General features: G+C 39.7%; 1 protein-coding gene across 3 annotated transcripts in view; it reads right to left on the reverse strand.

Moving 5' to 3' along the window:
- Positions 1–5,677: 5,677 nt before the first annotated feature.
- Positions 5,678–21,662, reverse strand: part of PHAF1 (phagophore assembly factor 1) — a 34,287-nt gene continuing 18,302 nt past the window's right edge. For 2 of the 3 annotated variants that reach the window (XM_076349378.1, XM_076349379.1), the window contains exons 7-18: positions 20,598–20,692; positions 17,743–17,840; positions 15,910–16,022; positions 13,766–13,899; positions 13,150–13,233; positions 12,368–12,450; positions 11,515–11,558; positions 10,099–10,158; positions 9,455–9,498; positions 8,035–8,093; positions 6,392–6,464; positions 5,678–5,932 (exon numbers count right to left, since the gene is read on the reverse strand). In XM_076349378.1, the coding sequence (XP_076205493.1) occupies positions 5,843–5,932; positions 6,392–6,464; positions 8,035–8,093; positions 9,455–9,498; positions 10,099–10,158; positions 11,515–11,558; positions 12,368–12,450; positions 13,150–13,233; positions 13,766–13,899; positions 15,910–16,022; positions 17,743–17,840; positions 20,598–20,692 (977 nt within the window). In that variant the 3' untranslated portion in view covers positions 5,678–5,842. The remainder of the gene's footprint in view (positions 5,933–6,391; positions 6,465–8,034; positions 8,094–9,454; positions 9,499–10,098; positions 10,159–11,514; positions 11,559–12,367; positions 12,451–13,149; positions 13,234–13,765; positions 13,900–15,909; positions 16,023–17,742; positions 17,841–20,597; positions 20,693–21,662) is intronic. The other variant, XM_076349380.1, reaches the window with a different exon arrangement.

Below are 21,662 nucleotides of genomic sequence, written 5' to 3' on the forward strand. Positions count from 1 at the left end.
CGCCTTGTCCCCAGGGGGGCTGACTGAGCTGGGTAGGAAGAAAAGCGTGATATTAAGACAAATGCTCCCTACGGCCACAGAAGCAGAAGAAAAGGGGGAAATAATCTTAGTAGCCTCCATACTTGTGGACGCAACAGAACCACCCAGCGAGGAAAAGGGCAAACTCGGGATTTCGGGGCTTCGGTTTTTCTAAGAGAGACCAGCGGAGGTGAAAAGGGAAGACAGTGATTCAGGCTGTTTTGATTACTTAGTTGATTAGACTGCACATCGCATAATCATGCAGGGGCTTTTTTTGCGATTGGTATTTAAATTAAATGTCTCTCTGATGGATATTAATACCGGAATGAAACTTATGCATTAAGTGGAATATGTAGCGTAGGTGTGAAATATTAAGGCACTTAAAACCAGCTTCCAAAATTCCAATATGCAGTACTTTAAAATGACCAAACTAGTAATGTTTAAAGGGGAATTAATTAGGGTATGAAAGAGAAAAGGTTACATTAAAGCATTACAGTCTAGTCCAGAACAAAAGTTACTGTCGTACCAGTATCTTAAACCACAGTAAATGACCTATTCTGCAAACTCCACCTTACCTTTCCTGCTGTTTCAAGCAGCCACTGTTCCCAGATCACAAAAAGGAATGATTTTGCTTGCTGGAAAAATACACATCCCCACAACCAAAACAAAAGCCTTGGATATAAGGTTTAGCAGATAAAACATTTAAACAGTGACTTTATTAGTTACAGCTAAAATTCACATAGGTAGAGAATATGGTATTTAAGCTCAACCTGAACCCTCCAAGTAACACATACAACCCCCTGCAAAAACAAATCCCTTCGTAGGTGCAGTTTTCACTTGGTGAACTGGTTATACCCTGGCCTTGAACAAAGCCCCCTACTTCATTAACTCCCGATCCTATTTTAATGCTCAAGAGTTACATCTTCAGTAAGCTCCATTTTTAATTTCCCCTTATTTTGCTTCAACCTTACCTTATCTCTGAAACGTCCTGGGCCATACCTTATGCAAAAAGAACCAACCAGAACTAATTTGTATTCTGTTAACTCCCCAAACACACACAGTGATGTATTTATTTGGCTACACATGCTGTGTCAGGTTGTGTCTGACAGGATCAGCCAGAGAGGAGAGTGCCTTTGTGTTGGTGTAATCAAGATAAAGGAGGTAAAATAAAAGGTGTTTATGGGGCAAAAGTTGACATGGAATAATTGTATCTGCAGAGCTAGCACAGAATAGCCTTTTTTGCATCGTGACACTAAAAATTACTCTGAACTCAAAGAACACAACCAGCCCACGTGAAATTCTGCCATATCAGACATCTTAGTCCTTGTCCGAGTACTCTGGAGCAAGCAAATAGCTACAGCTGGGACATAACACTTCTTTCAAAGTAACAGCCGCATAGCTTCACACACATGCAGGTTTACTCTCATATACATTTGGAGCCATCAAACACAAAACCTAACAGAAGTTCAGCATAGCAGAGCTGCTAAGTGACAAACAGGCTCTAACAACACGTAGAAAGTCAGTGTGAAGTGAGCACCAACACCCTCGGTTTCCCTTTGGAAACCTCCAGCCAGCCCCTGATAACAATGAATCACCATCTTGCTGTAATGCTGAGCCGTCGGAAAGATATTTTAAACAGGTTTGATGTGGGTTCTGGAATATGAATGATCATGAGCACATGAATCAGTTCTCACACACGAATCAGTTCTCACACACCACCCGATCGCTATTTCAGCAAAAAAATCTGTTTAGAATTCAAAGTGTGATGGTCCCTGGCAACAGAAAACAGGGTTTTCTTGACAGGAACTGCATTTTGGGAAACAGAGGGTTTTAGTATTACACAGCAGCGCTGATCTATATAGCACCGCCTGCAATACTCACAGGAGCCCAGGGACTGCTTGCAGGCCTAAAGCATATGGGAAGAAACGTCAGCTTCACCTCCAAAAAGAAGGGCACAGTTTTATTAAGTGTAAACAAATGAAATACTGTGGAAAATACTGCAATATTTAAGTTAAGCAGACACACACACAAACTCTTACTTTGTATACAAAGGAAGAAGGCACACATCAAAATGGGATCATATGCACAGTATGTTTTATTAAAAATGCAGTTGTACTTAACGTTATCATCAGTTTTATCATATGAAACCAAAATGATGGACCATCGCCCATGTTGCCAACATGCAGGATCTGTATCAAACCATATGTAATTCTAAACGAGGGCACCTGCTGAGGTGGGATCTGACACAGCCCAGACCTCTCGGTGCCTTTGGGAGGGGGAGGTGATGCACCCTGCCCACCTGGCCCGCCAGAGCTCGAGCTGGCACACTGCTGCACCCTGAGCCCCCCTCTGCAAGGAGCAGCTTTTGGTTCAAAGAAACAGCCTTGTCCCAGCCCCTCCTTCCTGCCACGCTGCCATCCTCACCTTCTCCCCCAGAGCTCCTCTATTCCCTATTCCTTCCTTTCTTCATTCTGGTGATTCAAAACTGCCATTAGTCCCCCCCACCCAGTCCTAACCTTTTCATGCCAGCAAGTCCGTAAGGCTCCACACCAGCTCCCCTAATGCATCAGCACAGGAACAGCTTGGCTTAGCTTAGTCCAAATAGCAGCAAACAAAGCAAAACATCTCAGAGAAGCGAGCTATGAACAGCTGCAATCACAAAGGAAGGGCGAGGAAACCCAAAAGCGCTGCTCCACGTTACCTCCCCGTGCCCCTCTTCAGCTCTGCCTCTCCCAAAAGTCAAATGCTTTGCGCTCAGCCCATCAGCAGCGGCCAAGATGCAAAGTTGCCTTTAATTTTTGCCTGTTACAGAGGAACTTTTCAAGATGAAGGGACTGACCTAGAGAAGTATCTGGGCTGTTAAGAGAGCACATTTCATTATCTACGCTGTTTTCGTCACTTTGACTCACCAGCGTGTTACAAGAGAAGATGGGAGTCACTGAAGTTGTTAAAATACCTTTGGTTAGCTGCTGATATCCTGTCCTAAGTCTCGAGGTGCATGTTATAGCAGCTGTCCTGACCTCACACTTCTGAAGAATTCCAACTGAGTATGCTTGAGAGCAGGGTATTGGTAGCATCTGCATAGCCATTACTCAAATCGTCCCATGAAGAATTTATCTCCTCCTGCAGCTAATCTGGAGCCTTTATTAGAAAAGGATTAACTAAAATTAAGTTAATTATTAGCAGGATTGCTGTCATATTTTAGTAACAGAAGCATGCACACCATCTCAGTTCAGAGATCATAAAATTCTCCAAAGGCGCACTGAGCCAAGCGTTACGCAAGGTCATTTTATCTTCCAACACCGAAGGATGCTAGAGGAGGGAGAGCTGAGTGCTCTACCCTGCATGATGCAGCCACTGCAGGAGAAACGCGAACGGAAACAGGAGTCCCACTCCTTACGCCCTGCATTAACCTCTAAGCTACTTCAGGGTAAGCGTACTTTCAATGCTTTGCTGTTGAAGTACCTCAGGGCACAAGAAAGCAGTACGGGAATTCACGTTTGCTCCTTTTACTGCAGACATTTCTTCCATTCTGTTGTGCTATATTCAAACTCTGTGAAGCTCGATCGATTTTAATGATACCCAGAGGCTGACATGAGTGTAACAACCGCATTTTTGAACACAATACAGAAGCCATGGTGTTATTTACCACACTTTAAAGACTTTCCTTCTCCACTTCGGGGCAAAAATTTATAATATGCTTTCATGTGTCTACTAGGAAACAGACTGCAAGTTATGTTACTTTTTATACTGCTTCTCCAGAGAATGTACTGTATCGGCTGTAAAGGAGGAACACTAGTCAGGTACTTCAAATATACCGTCTGAAAGACAGTAAAATAAAAAGGACGAATTGATAAGAAAAAAAAAAGGCAAAAACATCCATGGTTTTATTACAAAAACACCCAGCAACTGTATTTAACACAAAAACAGTAACTGAGAGTCTCATTTTATTTTTCTTTCAGTGTACATGCTCATTATTATTCCATTTAATTTACAGAAGGGCTATGTAAAATGAAATTAAAATTAGAGAGGAAACAAAAGTAAGCTTGAGGCATAGAATTTTCTTAGCAAGCAACGATCACAGGAGACAGCACAGATTGAACAGGGATTCAACAGGAGTGACACCTAGGGATAAAGGTAAACAGTAACTTTTTCCTTATCCATTAGATTCTCCGTGGGGCTTTTTTGTTTGTTTTAGCAAAACAGTTTAGAGTATCACAGTATACAGGAAGACTAAATGGCAAAGAACGTCTCACACACACACACACCACATTTATCCCTGCTACTGGTCCAGGATCCAAAACTTCAGTTAACATTCGATTTCCTATCTCTCATTCATTGATAAACTATACAGGATTACACTGTACATGGAGTTAAAATTACAAAAATGTCATATTTACAAAATCTGTACACACATAGTAAAACTCACAAAATTGTCATCTATGTATCACAAGTTGCTACACCAAAATATTAAAAATGGGATAAAATTATACATTTCTCTTGTCCATTTTTAAAAAGGGTTCAATATTCCAAAGACAGACCACCTATTTCCCCCAAATAAGACTGGTAAGAGAACTAGAAACCTAAAGTATCCTCCTGGGATAAAATGTTGCGAGCAGCATCTCCCAACTAGAAAGAAGCCTATATCCTGTCTGCTGGGGTGGGGTGTGCAGTTAGCATGTATGTACAGAAATGGTGAAACTACAATAAGGATGTCTTTGGCTAAACCTTTGGCATAAATTAAAATCATACATCAAAAGTTACAGAAAAGGTTTTCTTGGTGATGCCAGAGCTTGGGAATTTCTTTCTGAGATACCATTATATACAGCTTTTCTTTCTCTAAGGAAACAGAGTAGGAATAAAGGATTTTGTAACAGAGGTAAATGAGGCAACGCTATTTCTTCGTTACATCTTTCTGTAGTACGAAAAATTGTATCAAACCTTTTCACTAAAACATAATTCAATCATAGAAACAACCTCTTCCAGAATTTTTTTTTTTTAAACTGCATAAGAAAAAGAATTAGTAAACCAGCCATGGCAGAAAAAAAAATGTTTCAGCATATCAAGTACATATTAGTGCAGGAAGGTGGATAAATTTGATCCACTGTATAAATAAGCTTTATGCGCAGCGTACATTAAATAACCATCACACCCCACTCACACCCAGTACACAGATGCTCCTCAGTGAAGATAAACGTTCATCAAGTAATTAAAGTGTATGTAGTGCAAATGTTACAACCAAGTATTATGCACATGCTACTTGCTTGGTTTAAAGTTACACAAAGATGTGGTGCCTGAAATCATGGACATATATACATCCTTGTCACACTTGGTACAATGTCCTAAGCCACAGAAATACCGATGTGTTTATATCTATATATATATACACACACGTTTTCTTAAAATGTGACCACCACATCAATACAGTAACACAAACAGACTAAAATCAATACCTGCTTCCAGATGCTCCAAGGCTCAGAAAGTTTGTGCTTCTAACTCTTGCAGTCATTACGTGCCCCTCTTCCATTTCCCCCTTCTGCCAGCTGAGAAGGGGGGACAGTCTCTTCAGGTCTGTGCTGCATAGGATGAGGGCAACGGAGAGGAATAAACGACGGCACAGGCACCTAAGCTGCTTTCCTCCATCAACAGTTCCATGCCCCATGATGAAGGGTTGAGAGAATTTCCCCTCCACACCGCTCCTGGGTGGAAAGGCTTATTGAAAAAAAAAAATCATAACGTGCTTTCCATATTGTAAGTGGCAGCAAATCAAGGCACGCTGTACTAATTTTGTAGCATTGAGATTAGCTGACTTTGCAGGGGATGCTCACTGGGGAAGGTCCGATGTTCTCAACTGGCTGCTGGGCCGCGTTGGGCCATACAGAGTAACAGAAGCTATGTGATTATTCTGCATCACCTGCAAAAGGACGGCAGGGAAAAAGGGAAATTAAGAGAACTGTACACCAAACAGGAACTCAGAAGAGTGAAAATGGCAAATAGGGAACTGATCTGCCTGAAAAAAAGAAATTCCAACAACAAAAGAAAGCAACAAGCTCTTGGCTAGTTCCTAAAAACGGTCTCTAGATTTCCATGACACATTTAAACACCAGCATGCTCCACCACTACTCAGAGCTGAGCGCATGTATCTCCTGCCGGCACGAGTTCTAGGTGACAAACCTGAAGTCCCAGCTCTAACATGCAAATGTACAACCTCAGAGAAGAGATCGGGAAGTTGCCTGTTTCTGCCAATAAGCTCTAAAAATACAGCCACTCCCAAGCGCTGGCTTTTCTTGAAATGGGAAATAAGAAGCCAGTAGTAATAATAGCAAACTCCTCATCTTCTCTTGCTCAGACAAATATGAAAGTTTCTCCTAACCTCAAAGATCATTCGTTGCAGTCCAAAGCAAAAGGTTGACCCAAATGGGTTAGTGTTGTTCGGAGATGACGACCTGAACAGAAAAGAGGGGGGAAGAAAAAAAAAAAGGATGCGTGAGGATCAGGAACTTCTTAGGGAAGAATAACCACTCAGTAACATAAGGCAAATTATGGCATCTTTGTCATGGCTTTCATCAAAAGAAAGTAAATCTATGTTATGCAACACCACTGCTAGACTCCAAGTGAGCCAGAGGATACCTCTGCTTAACGTCACAGAGCCGTTATTAATACTCAGGGAGAAAGTAATCAAAAAGTTACTAACAACCTCTACAGGAAAACTCTCTCTCACTGAACTTGAACAGGAAGAACCCTGAAAGTAAGCAGATACATAGGAAGAGAGAAGCACCATGTAATTTATTACAAGTTATTTCTGTGCGAGGTCCTTTCCCACTCTTCAATCTACTTTATTTCTCAGCCTTTACCAAACATATTTACTATATGCTGACTATTAATTCACTGGTTTTATCATGTTAAAAAATTACCCTGTAAGATGCTGAAATAGAATAATCCAGATTTTACTAAACAGTATTTTTCAAGATTAATGTATCCCTTGTCCTTCAGATATTTCCGATATTTCTGGATCATCTATACAACAATAGTAGACTCCTGCTGACTGCAATGGATTTTAGATTACAGCCAACCCGCTCCCCGCCCCAAAAATATTTACCTTTTGGCCTTTCTTGTAACTGGTCAGTTTCTCAAATTGCATGTCTGAGACATTTGAGATGTGCTCAGTAAAGCAAACTGTGGTTGAACTACTCTCTACAACACAGATGAAAAACAGAAGGGCTCTATGTAATGGCTATTTCACCCCAGCTTTACTTTACATGGCTTCTGCTCTAATGATCTCATTGGAATAAAACAGGAGTAAAGGGGAGCAAAGGACACCATGATGTGGGGGGGTGGTGGTGTGGTGGTGGAAATTAAACTCAATCATATGAAAGCCTGATGAAAATACCTTGTTAGGTATATCTGAAATTGCTGCAGTATTTTCACAGTACCCATGACTTACACTTGTCCCAAGACAAATCATAGTTTCATATCATAGAACGATAGCACTGCAAGCAGGTAATGCCTATTTAACCCAACACCCAGCTCAACCCCTGTAGGAATGGAGCAAGTGTGAGCACACCGTTCTATCTTCAGTCAGCTGAAAAGAACTGTAGAACAACTATGTATGTTCGTAAAAGCAAGGCTTCTTCAGACAGATTGCTATCATATACACCACACACTGTGCTAGATGATGTCACATTGTTGAAATGCATGTGACTAGTATAAAAAAAAATCTATGCTATTTATTACACGTGAACAGAGATACTTCTTTATGTGCTGCTTAGCTCTTCTCCGGATTTTACAGTTCAAGGAATTTTGGAAATTTCATTCCAAAATTTTCCAAGTTGTCATTTTGCATGTCAGTCTATTTCACCTGAGAGCAGCTATCTAGTCTTGTTAGTGGCCAAAAAGTCTGAAACTGTATCAGCAAAGCAGCCTAAAAGTAACTAGTGCAATAAACACCCCTCCCCTGCCTAAACTCATCCTCTGTTATCAGCTCAATCCCTGCAAGGAAAATAGAGAGATCTTTACCTGTGAAGTACCACTGGCTTTTCTACAGGGTGCCCCAGAAGATCCTGAATATTGTCCCACTGCAAATATATCAAAGACTTTGTGTTAAAGTGAGGCACGGGAAAACTCTTCTTTTTATCTAGGAAGAGTCTCGTGTACATTTTTGTTTGTGACATGCTCATTTGCCAAATAACACAGAGGTTGTACTTACAGAAGTATTTTGCGACTGAAGCCATACTCAGTAATGGAAACTATCCATTACTAGGGCTAGGAAATCCTCCCAGGGTTTACTCTCATTTTTGTCCCAAAATAGCTTTGAATTAGAATTATTAATATAAAAAAATTCTATGGGTCTTATGGGTAAAATGTAGCTGGAAAGTCTTGTAGCATTTCGGGGACAACTCAGAGAACAAAGCAGCTGTGGGAAACCTCAGCAAATATCCTCTTACATACCTTTGCAGACAGAAAAATAGCATCACTGCTACCTCTCCCAAAAGCCTTTCCTTGATTTAAGCGACAAGTTTGGAAAAGAAGAGGAAAGCTGGACTATTTCATCATTGGGAGTGTCCAGCAGTTTTCATCACTCTAAGCAGACTTAAGAAGCTGCAGTTTCACACACAAGACTGAAATAAGTCAAAGCACTGAAGGATGCAAGTAATTCAAATCAAAAAGCAAAGAATGGCAGCTTCCAGGTTGCTGACTCCAATTTTTTCTTCCCAATATGGGACCCAAAATTCATCAAGGAAAGTCTTCATTTGGCACCCCAGGAGCCAAGAGAGCAGCACTGACCCTGGCTGAACGTTAACTGTAGAGACACTGCTGAACACGATTTTTGAGAAGTTTTTCAACTTAATGTAGCTCCAAAACATGCAGCAGCAATTTCATTTGGGTAGTAAGGCTATACAGTCTTCAAGGAGTCTGCTGTCATCAGGAGGTGTCACATTAGCAGTGACATTTTTGTAAGGCCTGCTGCTGCCGAGAAACGTCCATTACTGGCACGCTTCAGAAGAAACTGGAAGGGCACTGGACCCTCTTGGTTAAATACTAAATGTCTTCAAGAGCTACATTAAGTAGAAAAGCCCTGTGAAAATTCTGTTTAGAAATATCTCTTCCAGCTAACATTCAGCCACCACTGCTATCGCTTTCCCACATCGCTTATTTTACTGTTCTATGTCTACCTGCAGCTATCTTAAAATGCAAAGCATGCAAGAATGCAATAATTTAATTTACTAGAAACCTGCTATTACGAATGCCTTCAATCCTTAACACAACAAAATGCTTAGACCACAAAACGTACATGAATTTTTGGCCTTCAACTTTTCTATTTTAAACCAACATGATTCACCTGCTATTACTTCTTCAAAGCGTACTGCAAATTCAGCATAGATCATTTAGATGGTTTAAGAAAAGAAGGAAAACATTCAGTTCTGCACAGACTTACCTTGCTGTATGTTGTACATGTTTCAGTCTGTGAATCAGCACTATCTATGAAAGAAAAACAGAAAAGCCTTTGTAGTTTATACCTGAACAGTCTCCTATATAATCCTTTATTTTGGGAGGTTAGTTCAGAGAGCAGGAGACACACAAGCATTAGATTGGTTCATATGCAAATTTACCAGCATTTACTAGCAACCAGAATTGTCAACAACATTGATTAAATGCCAGTTCAGGTGATTAAACAAATCTGCCTATTTACAGCAAGTTCCAAAGTTCTAACACTATATATGCTTAAGCCGTAACCTTACGTAGAAGAATGCCAGCGTAAGAGAGACTACATCTCCTTGCACTAGGTTAACACGCCTAGCGCAGCCACTCATTGAGATAAGATGGGGTGCCACTCATCAAGTCCAAACTCTCTTGGAAAGGAAGCTGGCTAAAACCGACAGCTTGAGATTCAGGAGCCGGCAGGCCTGAAATCAACTGAAATGCCACTCTTTCAAAAACAAAGATAGCAGAGAGCTTGGGAATTGCAGTCTACCTACTGCATAATAAAAAAAGCTGCAGGTGCGGACAGCATTGCATTTATGCTTACAGTCTTAAACACAAATTGTTTGCCGGTGGCTTCAAGCGCTATTTCTTACATACATTTGGGGGCTTCTGAATACTGAAAGCACCTTCCTGAAGCAGTGGGAATGGACCGAGACACTAAACAAGTCAAACATAGCAAATGGTCTTTAATTCGATTGAAAGCTCCTCTGTATTTTCCACCTGCTAAATAAACATGCTCTCTTTATGTTCAAAGAGTTCACTTAACTCTGGCTTTCAATCTATTGCCCGAAGTTGAACTACAGAAGGGAGTTAATAAAGCTGCATCAGGCACTGCCACCAGATGGAAGAAGATGGGCTCTTGATAAATTTTGTAACATTTGTTTTCAACTTGTTACATGTCCTGAACACAAGCTAGAGACCAGAAAGTGAATTTAAAAAAACCAAAACAAACCAAAACCCCAGACATATTCAGAAGAGGTTCATGGTACTACTTGAGGTGAATAAAAATAATCAGAAATGAATGCCTTTGAAGTCTTGCACAGTAACCTAAGGGAAAATAATTTAAAAAGCGAGAACTTTCACACTTATTCTCTTGGCTGAAGTACAAATCAACTTTCATGTAAGCTTGTATATCCAGACATTGTTTCTCCAGGTTTTTATTCCTCTACATGCTCAAACTGCTGTGACAGCCACAGGAGAATTGCACTTTACACAGGGAAGTGCTTTCAGTGTACTAATCAAAATGAAGAAAACATCCCTGGCCAAAACCTTAGCCAGCATCCAGTATTCCCTGGATAATCAAAATACACACTTTCCCAGTACACCTGTTAATTCTTGTATAAAAGCAGTCTACCTCGATCACTATGATCTTCACGCAAACAAGGTTCCCCATGCTTTGTTGCGATTACTTACACGCACAGTGCTGGGCACATCTAAATATCCTGTAGAATTCAGCACTACTGATTATATATGTATTTTTTCAAGTAGAGATTTTCAAGTGAACACAACAGACATACTTTGTCTATAGCACACAGAGCCAACATATTCCGGATATTTGTTCTCATTCCCCGCTAAACCAGTTCATATTAAGTATCATGAATAAGCCTTTCAAAAGCAAGTTCAGGGTTAAAAAGTTCAACAGTGGATTGGACAGACCAGCTCAGACTTAACGCTGCCTTACAGATTTTGAGCCTCCAGGTACAAGGTAATTAATTTTAGCAGAGTGGCAGCATTACAGAAAATTAGTGATGTTGCAGCTAAATATTACTATGATTTAAGTAAGTAAAGAAGGTAGTGTAAGTAAAATCAGAGAACTGCTAACTTGTCCTGAAGTATCTTTTTGACTTAACAAATAGAAACCTAACCCCAAAATTCCTCCTCTGCCTCAATGACTGTCACTGTTAGCACCCTCTGATAATGAAGGATGCATTAGAAATGAAAACTGATCATACCTCCCCTTTGAGCATTTTGTGGTACATGTCCCCTGAGCAGGACAAGAGATGAACTACTCACCTCGCTTAATGACTAGTGGAATCTTGAATTCACAGCGATGGTAACTAGAAAGTGCAAATCGTAAAGCTATTAGAAAACAGAAGACCCAAAATAAACTGCATAGCACAAACTTAGGGCTCTTAATAACCAGTTTAATGAGAAGTCACACGAATAATAAAATGAGAGTCTCAATGCTAACAGGTTAAGAAGAAAAGTTCTCATTTCTATTTTCTACATCAAAAAAGGCAGCTGTCTGGCAACGTCCTAACATAATTTTCTAAAGAACACAAAAGGTCCTTCAGCACAAATTACTCTGCTGTTACGCAGAGTGGATGGAAAAATACTCAGCTTAGAAACAGTACCATAGATTTCTCTGTCACTAACGCCAACTGCCTGAAAACACATTTGCTTTAATCAGACATCCAATCACTTATTCCTTAACTCATATTACTCCCCTAAAGAGTTTGCATTTTAAAAGTACTGAAAATACGTTCAGAAGCACGAGAGAAATTTTTTTTTTAATCACTAACCAAAATAATGTCAGGAAAAAACCAGCAGCCTACCTACCAGTAAATGAACACTCTTGCTAATATGAAGTTTGCCTCTAGCAAGAGAGTTCGCTCATTATAGCTGGCCCAAGAGCCACTTTACCTCATTTACTGCTTAAAGACATACTTGACAATATAAAGGCATTTAAAAGTAAAAAGAAAATAATTTCTAAGAAGTGCTAATAATGATGGCTGAAACCTCCACGGGTTACCAGATACACCAAAAACACTTGGGGAAGAAATACTGGAATTCTATTAAGGGAACATAAGATTTCCTTTTCAGGTGTTTTAAAATACTCTTTAACAGATCAGTTCTTTACACTCACATGTTAAAGTTGTAATGACCAGGATAATTTGTATGCAGGACAAATTTCTTCACCTTGTGAGTGTTTGCATCAAAGAGAATATCCTGTTGAAGAAAAAACAGACAGACATGAAGCAATTTGGATAGAGGAAGGTGGCTTTCCCCAAACTAACCTGAGATTAGTTACAATAGTACCTGTATATAGTGATATGTATCTATCTCATTGGAACCGAATGGAACTATGAAAAGTAGTATTTGAAAATGAGACTATTTGTAAATTCAAATAAACACCCATTTCCTCCAGCACTCAATAACAACTGCAGTTTCATTTGCTAATGTTGGCAAGTTTTCTAAGGAAGTCTTGTTTTTCTGCATGTTATTTACGGTAACTTACAGCAAAATAGCTGTAAGGAGGGACATGAAGGCTGAACTACATCCCACAACTCGGCAAACTTTCACAATTGATACACCTATCTCAGTTCTGTGGGACAGGAGCATGGATTTCAGAAACAAGAACTAGTATATCTATGCATCAGGCATGGCAGAGGGAGAAAACCTAAGAGAATGCCAAAGCACAAACATAAAGAGCCCTCCATCCACTGGCGGAGATGATCAAACGTTACCGATTGAATTTGCAAGTGCTAGAGAAAAGGCAGTGGTGTTCTTCATATCCAGAGATTCCTAAGGCAGCGATCAAGAGTTTTGCAGTCTCTCATTTCCCACAGCCTTTGGCCTTCTGAAAGGACTGCCGTGTAGCTAAATCAAAACTTTACATGAATTTGTTTGTGGAAGCTTCCCACTCACCACTCCAAGTGTGAAATAATTGAAGAAGTAGTCATTGCACTTTGATGGGACCTGCTTATGGGGCGAGGGCGAATGGATTTTCATCTGCAAGACACATTTTTCAGATGTATTTAATAACGCTCACAAAGATGAATGCCATTAACAACATCACTACATTCAAACAAATTGCCATTATCTCATTTGAAGCCCTTGTTCAAATACGTAAGATACTCTGCTTCATGACAGGACCATCAGCTGCTTGCAGCGGCACAGTGACACATCAGGTTTTTTTCTTTTTTAGCTATCTGAAGTAAAAGGTTTACTCAAAGGGAGTACACCCTTGCTAAAGCTCATTTGGATTCAAAAGTGCTCCTATTTTTATCAATTTTTAAACCAGTTAAAATGATGCAATTTTTTTTTTAATTTAAACAGATTTGCATCAATTTAGCTTAAAAAAGCTTTTTAAAATCAAATTATGTAATGGTTCATCCTGGTCTATTACATGTCAGGTGAAGCACTCATAATTTGTCCGACATGGAAGTTTAACTTCACTGGCCTTACAAAACGCAGGCCCTGTGATTAAACCGAGACAGCACCGAACAGAGAGAAAGTCCTGCGCCTGAATCAATTCCCTCACCTTATCTTCGGACTTGTAGAAGACTTTGTGCGGGGACCCCAGGGTGCTCAGCACATCCTGGCACGAATCACCGAAGTACACACAACGCTCAAATACCCGCATCTTGGCATCGGCTAAAACACCCGGGCCACAACCTGCAGAATGAAAAACAACTCAAAATTCATCCTTCCTGATCAGAGAATACATCAGCAAATCAACACCAAAAGCTTAGCATTCCTCTATTTATCACAAACCAGCTGCATTCTTTAGACAACAGCGCCAAACTAAATTTAACCCTTTATCTTGCAACAGTTTAAACATTTCTTATCAAAGGGATGTGTGTGCTGACTGCTGCACAGATCCCCACCTTAACCTCCAGCGTCAGCAATGCTATCTTCACTTCCTTGCCATACACGTGAACGTGACTTGTTTTCCTAGTCAGCCTCAATTTGATCAGCTGGTTATTAGCAGTAAATACCAAGAATTATTTCTATCCTTAAAATATTCTACTTCAGCTGGAGATACATCTCTAGTTGCTAAAGAAGTAAAGTCCGTGAAATGAAATTCCTCATCCATATTAACTGTTACCAGAAAACACACATCCTTTACTCAAGATTCCCATAGCTTATTAAATCAATAGCAAGTATGTTCCTACGCAAACAATGTTAAAAATGGATCTTACCGAATAGCCATTACATAGATGAACGGCTGCCATACGTTACTAGATGTTAAGAAATGGAAAGACCTTACAGTTTGTGACCCCATTTGCTTTCTGGAATGCAGCATCTTACATTTCCGAGAATGCATGTACACATACGCAGCAGTTACTGCAAAATACAGGATGTGCGCTAAATACACACTTAGCTTTTCTCACTATACATTATTTATGTAGCCAGTTACCCAATAAAATAAATCATGAAAATCCAATTGAGTCATCCTTGATCTCTTAAGCAAGAGTTACTTCAAATTAATACACTTGCAGAGAAACTTGTGCTAGAACAGGCGTGTAATATGTTCTACAAAGGAGTTTCTGCAAACTTTAGCAAGATTGCCTCTCTGCAAGTTTTAGTCTGAACATTAGTGATATATTTTAATAATTACTTTATTCATTGACAACATTTCCTTTAAGCTGCATATATATATATTTTTCACTAAGCTTGACACTCTACCTTAGAAGTGTCCAATTTCTCAAAATCATTTATATTATGATGATGTTATAGCTAACTCCTTCCCTAGTACACGAGGATATATGTTCCCTGCCCTAGGCAGCTCTCCATTATCTTCCTCTGTAAAGAGAGAAGCAAAGTAACTTGAAAACATCTGCTCCATTTTTATTCATGATTTTTTATTCTTCATCTTAAATTTTCTCCTTTTTAACTTTTGCATATTGGGAATGCATTCCAAGTGTTTCCTCAATATACATACAGCTAGTAATCAGAAGAGGTCAAAAGCTGAGCCTGCTAATGAAAATTGTTAAAAACATCTCAGTATTTTTTCCTTAAAAACATTGTCAAGCCTCAAGTTATGGTGACTGAACAAGGCTCCTTTGCAGTCATCGTATCCTTCCCTAATTTCTGAGCCCCGCCTCCCCGTGTCTCTGAAAGCACACACAAGGAGAAGGTATTCATCAGCCTGTCGCTTTCACTGCTGCCTCCTACAGCAAATGAAAACGGAATTGAATTTAAAGCGTAGTCTATGGCTGCAGCATTGATGTAGTCTCTTGCTGGCATTTTTAAAAGCCTTCCAGAATCAATCACAAAAATATCAACATTATACAGCTCACTGAAATCTCAGAAAAAGCACATGTACATAAGGTTTCTTGATTTCTCATGTTTTTTTCAGTGATGTACTCGCATCTGTTTTATTCTACACATACACCTGGAGACAAATGCCATTTCTGCAAACAGACTCTAAGGACTTGGAACTACAGAGGACAGGGCTACAGTCCCCCGTGATTCCTCCAGGGCCAGGGAAATGCAGCAGCAGGCACTCACCTTCACAGGGTTTTTACTGGGTTTTGTTTCCAATAGTTCAAAATAAGGTATATAGAACACTTTGAAATCACCTGTAAAATCATCACAAATAACCTATGCTTAATTTATACAGGTTTATCCCTCTTTTCCTGAGGAAAGCAACCAGTTCAATGTTCTGAGTGGCACTAATACCTGCAGTGAGTAGGCGAAGCCGTAAACCTGAGGGTCCAGTTCCATCTCTCAGAACATCAACGTTCTCAGCATACACATTACCAAGGAAACAGCTGAGGGGCATCAAGGGAGCCCTGAAACCAATCATACAAAAAACGTGCATAAGATTTACTTAATCTTCTAATTTTCCATTAACAAGGTGCTACCAGTTCACTGGAACACAGCACGCTAATTTTGACAAAGCTGCATTTAACTCAGACTGAAAATTGTAAGTTATGTTAAACACAAGGATCAGAAAGCCTGGGGAAAAAGGAAGAGGAACAGCAAGGCAGCACTCAAATGCAGGACCTTTACTATTAATGAAACAAACGGCAAGTTCCAAAGACTCCAGAAGTTACAGAAACTGTATCTAGCCTTTGGATACCTCCTATGAGGACGTATCATTTCAGACTTCTCTCTGGGAAAATGGAAGTTGTACAGTGCTTAGAGATACCTACTCCTTGAACTAGGCATATCACCCAAATGCAGCCTTCTCTGTGATGCTCTCGCTGCTCTTGGGAAGGTACTCCATAGCCCAGAACGTGAATTCAGCTTGTGCAGGTACACCACAAGCAATTGTTCTGCTTTACTGGGACAATTCTCATTTTAATTCAATTACAATAATACCTGAGAAAATTATAACAGCCCCAAGGAAGATATTTTCAGTGGAAGGACTGCTTTTTTGTGTGTTAGTTTGTATATTCTCCGTAAAATTCACTTTTCTTAGGTGAATTTCTCCTGTGTGTGAATGACATGAGCTGTAAGTCAGGCTTTGAGCTCTCACACACACACACACACACCAGAGCCCCGTGCAACAATTAGTGCTTCCACTAAAGCCCACTGTGTCACAGATGGGCACAGACAACAACATTTTTCTGAAGTGCAGAAATTTCTATTTCTGTCTCCTATTTCTAATTAGGAGACAATGTCTGCATAAACAAGGTTCCCTCCCTTCTGAGCAGTAATCCACAGATGCGTTAATCTTCTCCTAGCATTAGCATACAACTGTCTCTGCAAAAACCACCTTATCAGTTTGGGTATTTATAAGCTGAAAGGAAGAATTTACAGAAGTCCTTTCAATTTTTCCTTGAGTAAGGAACGCCAGGAATGACATTTTTAGAAAGAGCAAAACATCAGATGTTGTACAGTAAATTACTGCTTAAAAGAATACAGACTACAGTACCACAGAAAACATTAACCATATTAAAATACAACTATTCCATTAGTATTAAGGCATGAAGATTAGTTTCCTCAGAATGGTAAGTTGAGTCAGGTAACTGCAAATATATTGAATATATCGTAGGTTATGCATACAGCTTAAGCTTGAAAATACATATTTTATTATTTTTGTATTGTGAGTGAGTTTAAGACCCTTGGCAGGACCCTGCCATGACATACATAGTACCAATATTGTGTATGGGTACTTTGATTGTCTAGGGAGAGGTCATTAGCATGCAAACAAAATATAGAGTAAGAATATCCTAACGGCATCTCTTACTAGACTCACTACATTTCCTCCTTTACTTCATGAATTCATTTTCAGGTCAACTGAATTAGCCTACTACAGCTGAGCCAAGCCGATTTTATAGCAACATAAATCAAACCAACATTTGATTACAAGGTCTGAGGACAACGCCTATGGAAATCTGAAAGAGGTTGGTATCTAAAGGCATTCTGCACGCTACCGAATTCATAAAAGACCCAAACTGAACCAAAAAAGTGTATGATTATATTTAGCATTTGCAAAGCCCTAAATAAATGAGGAAGAAAAAGTATGTTCTAAATGATCAAAACAGCACGACCAGCTGTACATACTTGGTATCCTGCAGACTGTTTCCGTTGTAGATGTACATACGTTTCACAGTCGCACCATGTGGAATTTGCAGGGAGGCTAGACCATGGGCAAAGTTAGGCTGTGGATATACAAAATCATTCTTGTTACATGACACACTGGACACTTCAGGTCAAAGTTATAAATTACAACAGAAATACAGTATATGCTTACCAATTCAGGTAAGTCTCTAGCCAAAGACAAGGGGGAAAAACAACAACAAAAAACCCTTCCAGATGGCGTTTCTTTACACTACACCACTCCCGGATTCCCAAGCTGGAGTGCAATGCTCACTATGCTTATCCACCAAAAGATGGCACTAGTCTGACAATTAGCCATTGTGTGTACTGAGAATTCAAGTTTTCTTGGTTTGATCACTGGCAACTAGCAATATAAAAGTATTTGCACTGCTACACTGTATTTAAGGTCTAAGAAATCGGCTATCTGAAAGGTAGAACTTCTTCTTTGTCCTCTCCCACTGCACTGATTTCAGCCTTTTAACATTTTTGCTGGTTTGTAAAAGGCCTTTATCTGATGAGCAGAGACTCATTCGTTAAATACATTTTCCACTCTCCTTATCACCACATTCTTACACATATTGTTTTGATAGGGATTTTAAGTGTTTTCATCAACTAGAAAGCGTGCTAAGGAAGCCAGATTCATTCTTCTAGTGCGGTAAGAGCCTACTTCTTTCAACTCTGAAGTTGACAGGACCTTCTTCAAGACTGTCAACGTACTTTGCTGGCACTGGACAGAAAAGAAACTTTGTCACACACAAAAACCAAGATGCACAATATGCAAACTATTATCCTGGTCTGCTTTAGCAGGACATCACATAAGGTAAACACAAAAAAGTTATTCTTAGGAAAAAAAAAAAATAACCCAGAGCAATGACTTTCACTGCTGTAGGTATTTAGAAGGGAACCTCCACTACTTTGCAAATCTAGAGATGTCCTGATTTCAATCCTCTTTCTGAATTTGACCAGAACATGAACACCTCAAAACACAGCTTTCTAAAGTAGTCAGACTTTAGATTACTTTTTAACATACTTATGCCTTAGCAACAGAGAAATCTTCTCTAGAACCATGGAAGTGCCTGGGCCACACATGCCTCGTTTCTTAATGGGAACAGCGTAAGCAGGTTTTCATGTTCTCCTCACCCGCAGTTTGTTACCAGCTATATAAAAACCCCAAAGTTTTCTTCAGAGTTTTTTCATTTCCATAAGCAGAGATTACACTGCTTTGCTAACTAGTTTAGCATTCCTGTATGATCCTCTCTGAACTTGAAAGATTTTGACATCTTCAAATTTCATTTCACTCTTCAGTCTTTCCTAATGTGGAGCCTTTTGGGGAGGAACAAATAGCCGTCTTCCCTGTGGACTGTTTCATACTACTCCGTTTTCTAAACTATCCTATTTCTACCTATTTATAATCCTGGGGAGAATTTTGCCTTTCACTCTGTGCAAACAACATTTTACTAACCTCATTTGAACAACTGGATGAAAGACTTTGAGAATGCAAAATTATTTTCTCCACTGTTCCGGCAGCTATGGAGAACTGTATCATCCTCAACAGCCACACTATGTCCCTCTCAAAGCATATTCGCACCAAGCATTCTGTAACTATCCTTAATTATTTTCTTAGTTAACTGAACCATGTACCAAAACAAGACACACAGATGCAATGGCTAAAATTGATTCTAGTGGGTTTATTTTAACATCTTTCAGTTTTACGTAGCCCTGCAAGGAGCAGGGAATTGGACTTGACGATCCTTATGGGTCCCTTCCAACTTGAGATATTCTATGATTCTATTATCTTCTCAAATCTTCGGTATAACAATTGACTTTCTTAGCAGCTCGGCCATTTCATTCATAAACGCCCTGGGAACGCTTGCATGAAAAGCAACTACTCTTTGTTGGGACTTCTTTCTTACGGCTTATTAGGTTTCTATTTACCTTCCAATATTTCTGAAGCCCAACTGACCTTCACTACTGCTAAATAGTAACTTCCCCTGGTTACCCCCTGCTCTCTCACGTGTCAAAACACAACTACTGAAGTACTAGGCTGTGACATCAAAACATGTGTCATCATATTGGTTGATTCCTCCCACTTTGTTTTGGCTCTTTATATGCTCCTTTTTATTTTAATACCATACAGCATGCATTCTTTTTAACTGCTAAGCCTAGATAATACAACTGAGAGCATTTCCATCCTCACACAAAACAAGTTACACATACATTTTTGTTAGTATAGGTGGAAATCAGAGACCTGATCTTGTTTCCACTATAGACAGCGATTTCCAAAGATTTCGTGGAACGCAGTAATACATTCAATTATTCAGTAACTCATCCAAACATTTGGTGAATATGCAAACAGGCATTACAAGCAAAGTTCATTCATTTGGCTTTCTAAAAGCACTCATACTGAAGGACACTTAAGATGAAAATGTATTTTATGAACTCTACCCTAGTTTAGTTGCGTAATCACTTTGATGAGATTCAAAAATATCTGATAAAAGCACAGCCTCCCAGTAGATTGCTTAATATTTACGCATTTGCATAGAGAGTGCTCATATTTTTAGAAGACTCCTTTCAACAACAGAATTGCTAGTCCCAGTTCATGATGCAAGCAAAACCTCTAAGCATATGCCTTCTGCTAAAAGGGAGAAAATTTTTAACTTTGAAATGATTACATAGCATGAATAAGAGCACAACCGAGGAGTTAAATTCCTTCCAAATTACTGGTTTCTTTTGCTTGCAGGCGAGACACGCTGTAGGTGATATTTTGCAAGTACCATAGAGGCAAAAAGACTATCCATTAACTAAGAATGATTGCTGACCTCGTACTTCGGAGTTTCAGTCCAGGAGTCTAACTGAAAAGAAAACGACAGTCCTCTGAAATTGAGGTGAAAGAGTTGCTCAGCTGAATTATACACTAAAAGGGAAAAGAAAGTAAAAACAGAGTTACCAAAATAAACTAAGAATTCTCCAGTTCAGATCTAACAGCACTTTCATCACCTCATTGAATTTACTACGCTTCAAGATGTGGGAGGAACACAATTACACAGGACAGCAATAGTTTTCCTTTTAATTTGTTGCAGTAGAAACATAGCAATAAGAGAAACCTTAGATTCATTAAAGTAAGAGTTGCCTATGTAAGCCTGTAGGCACTAACCGGTCCCTAATGATACAATTATACAATATGACACAATCAATTATACCTTAATATCCCTCAAGTAGTTTAAACAGCTACTATTACTACAAAACAATTCTGTTCATTGTCATGTGAAACACTTGTACAATATTAACCAGGAAGTCTCAGACAGATGTGCCCAGAACACTGAAAGATTCAGTATTTCACACCACCGGGAAGCACGTTCCCGAGTGGGAGCTCACAGGTGCCTCCCTGCCACTTCCACCTCTCCTCCCCAAGAGAAGCTCCTTCTTGCATGCCCCAGTTCAGCTGCCTGCGTCCCTAAGTAATACGGCACAAGAAGGAAATGCTTCAGACACACGGGTCCTAGGCCACTTACAATAATTAAAGACAGTATCACCAGAAACACCAGCCGATCGGTCAGCTTTTACAAGGAGCAGTTAAGAAATTAGAACACGCACAGACTTCCAGCTGTCATCACGTCACGAGATGTCCCGATTTATCGCAATAAATTGCACATCATCAACTATAAACAGCAATAAAAGTCACCCCAGTACTTACTCTAACAAGACATACTGTTTTGTGAGGCTGTGGAAAGCTTAAAAACAATCCCAGGAGACTGGGAGCTTGGGAACAGTTTTGGGATTGATGCTACCAAACTTCAACCTGTGCCCGGTAGCTGCTGGGGGGAACACAGCGTTCTTGTAACGCACACAGAAGCTGGTTCATTTGCAAAACAGTTTGAAAACAG

Source organism: Aptenodytes patagonicus, chromosome 11, assembly GCF_965638725.1.
Source record: "Aptenodytes patagonicus chromosome 11, bAptPat1.pri.cur, whole genome shotgun sequence".
NCBI classification, from domain to species: Eukaryota; Metazoa; Chordata; class Aves; order Sphenisciformes; family Spheniscidae; genus Aptenodytes; species Aptenodytes patagonicus.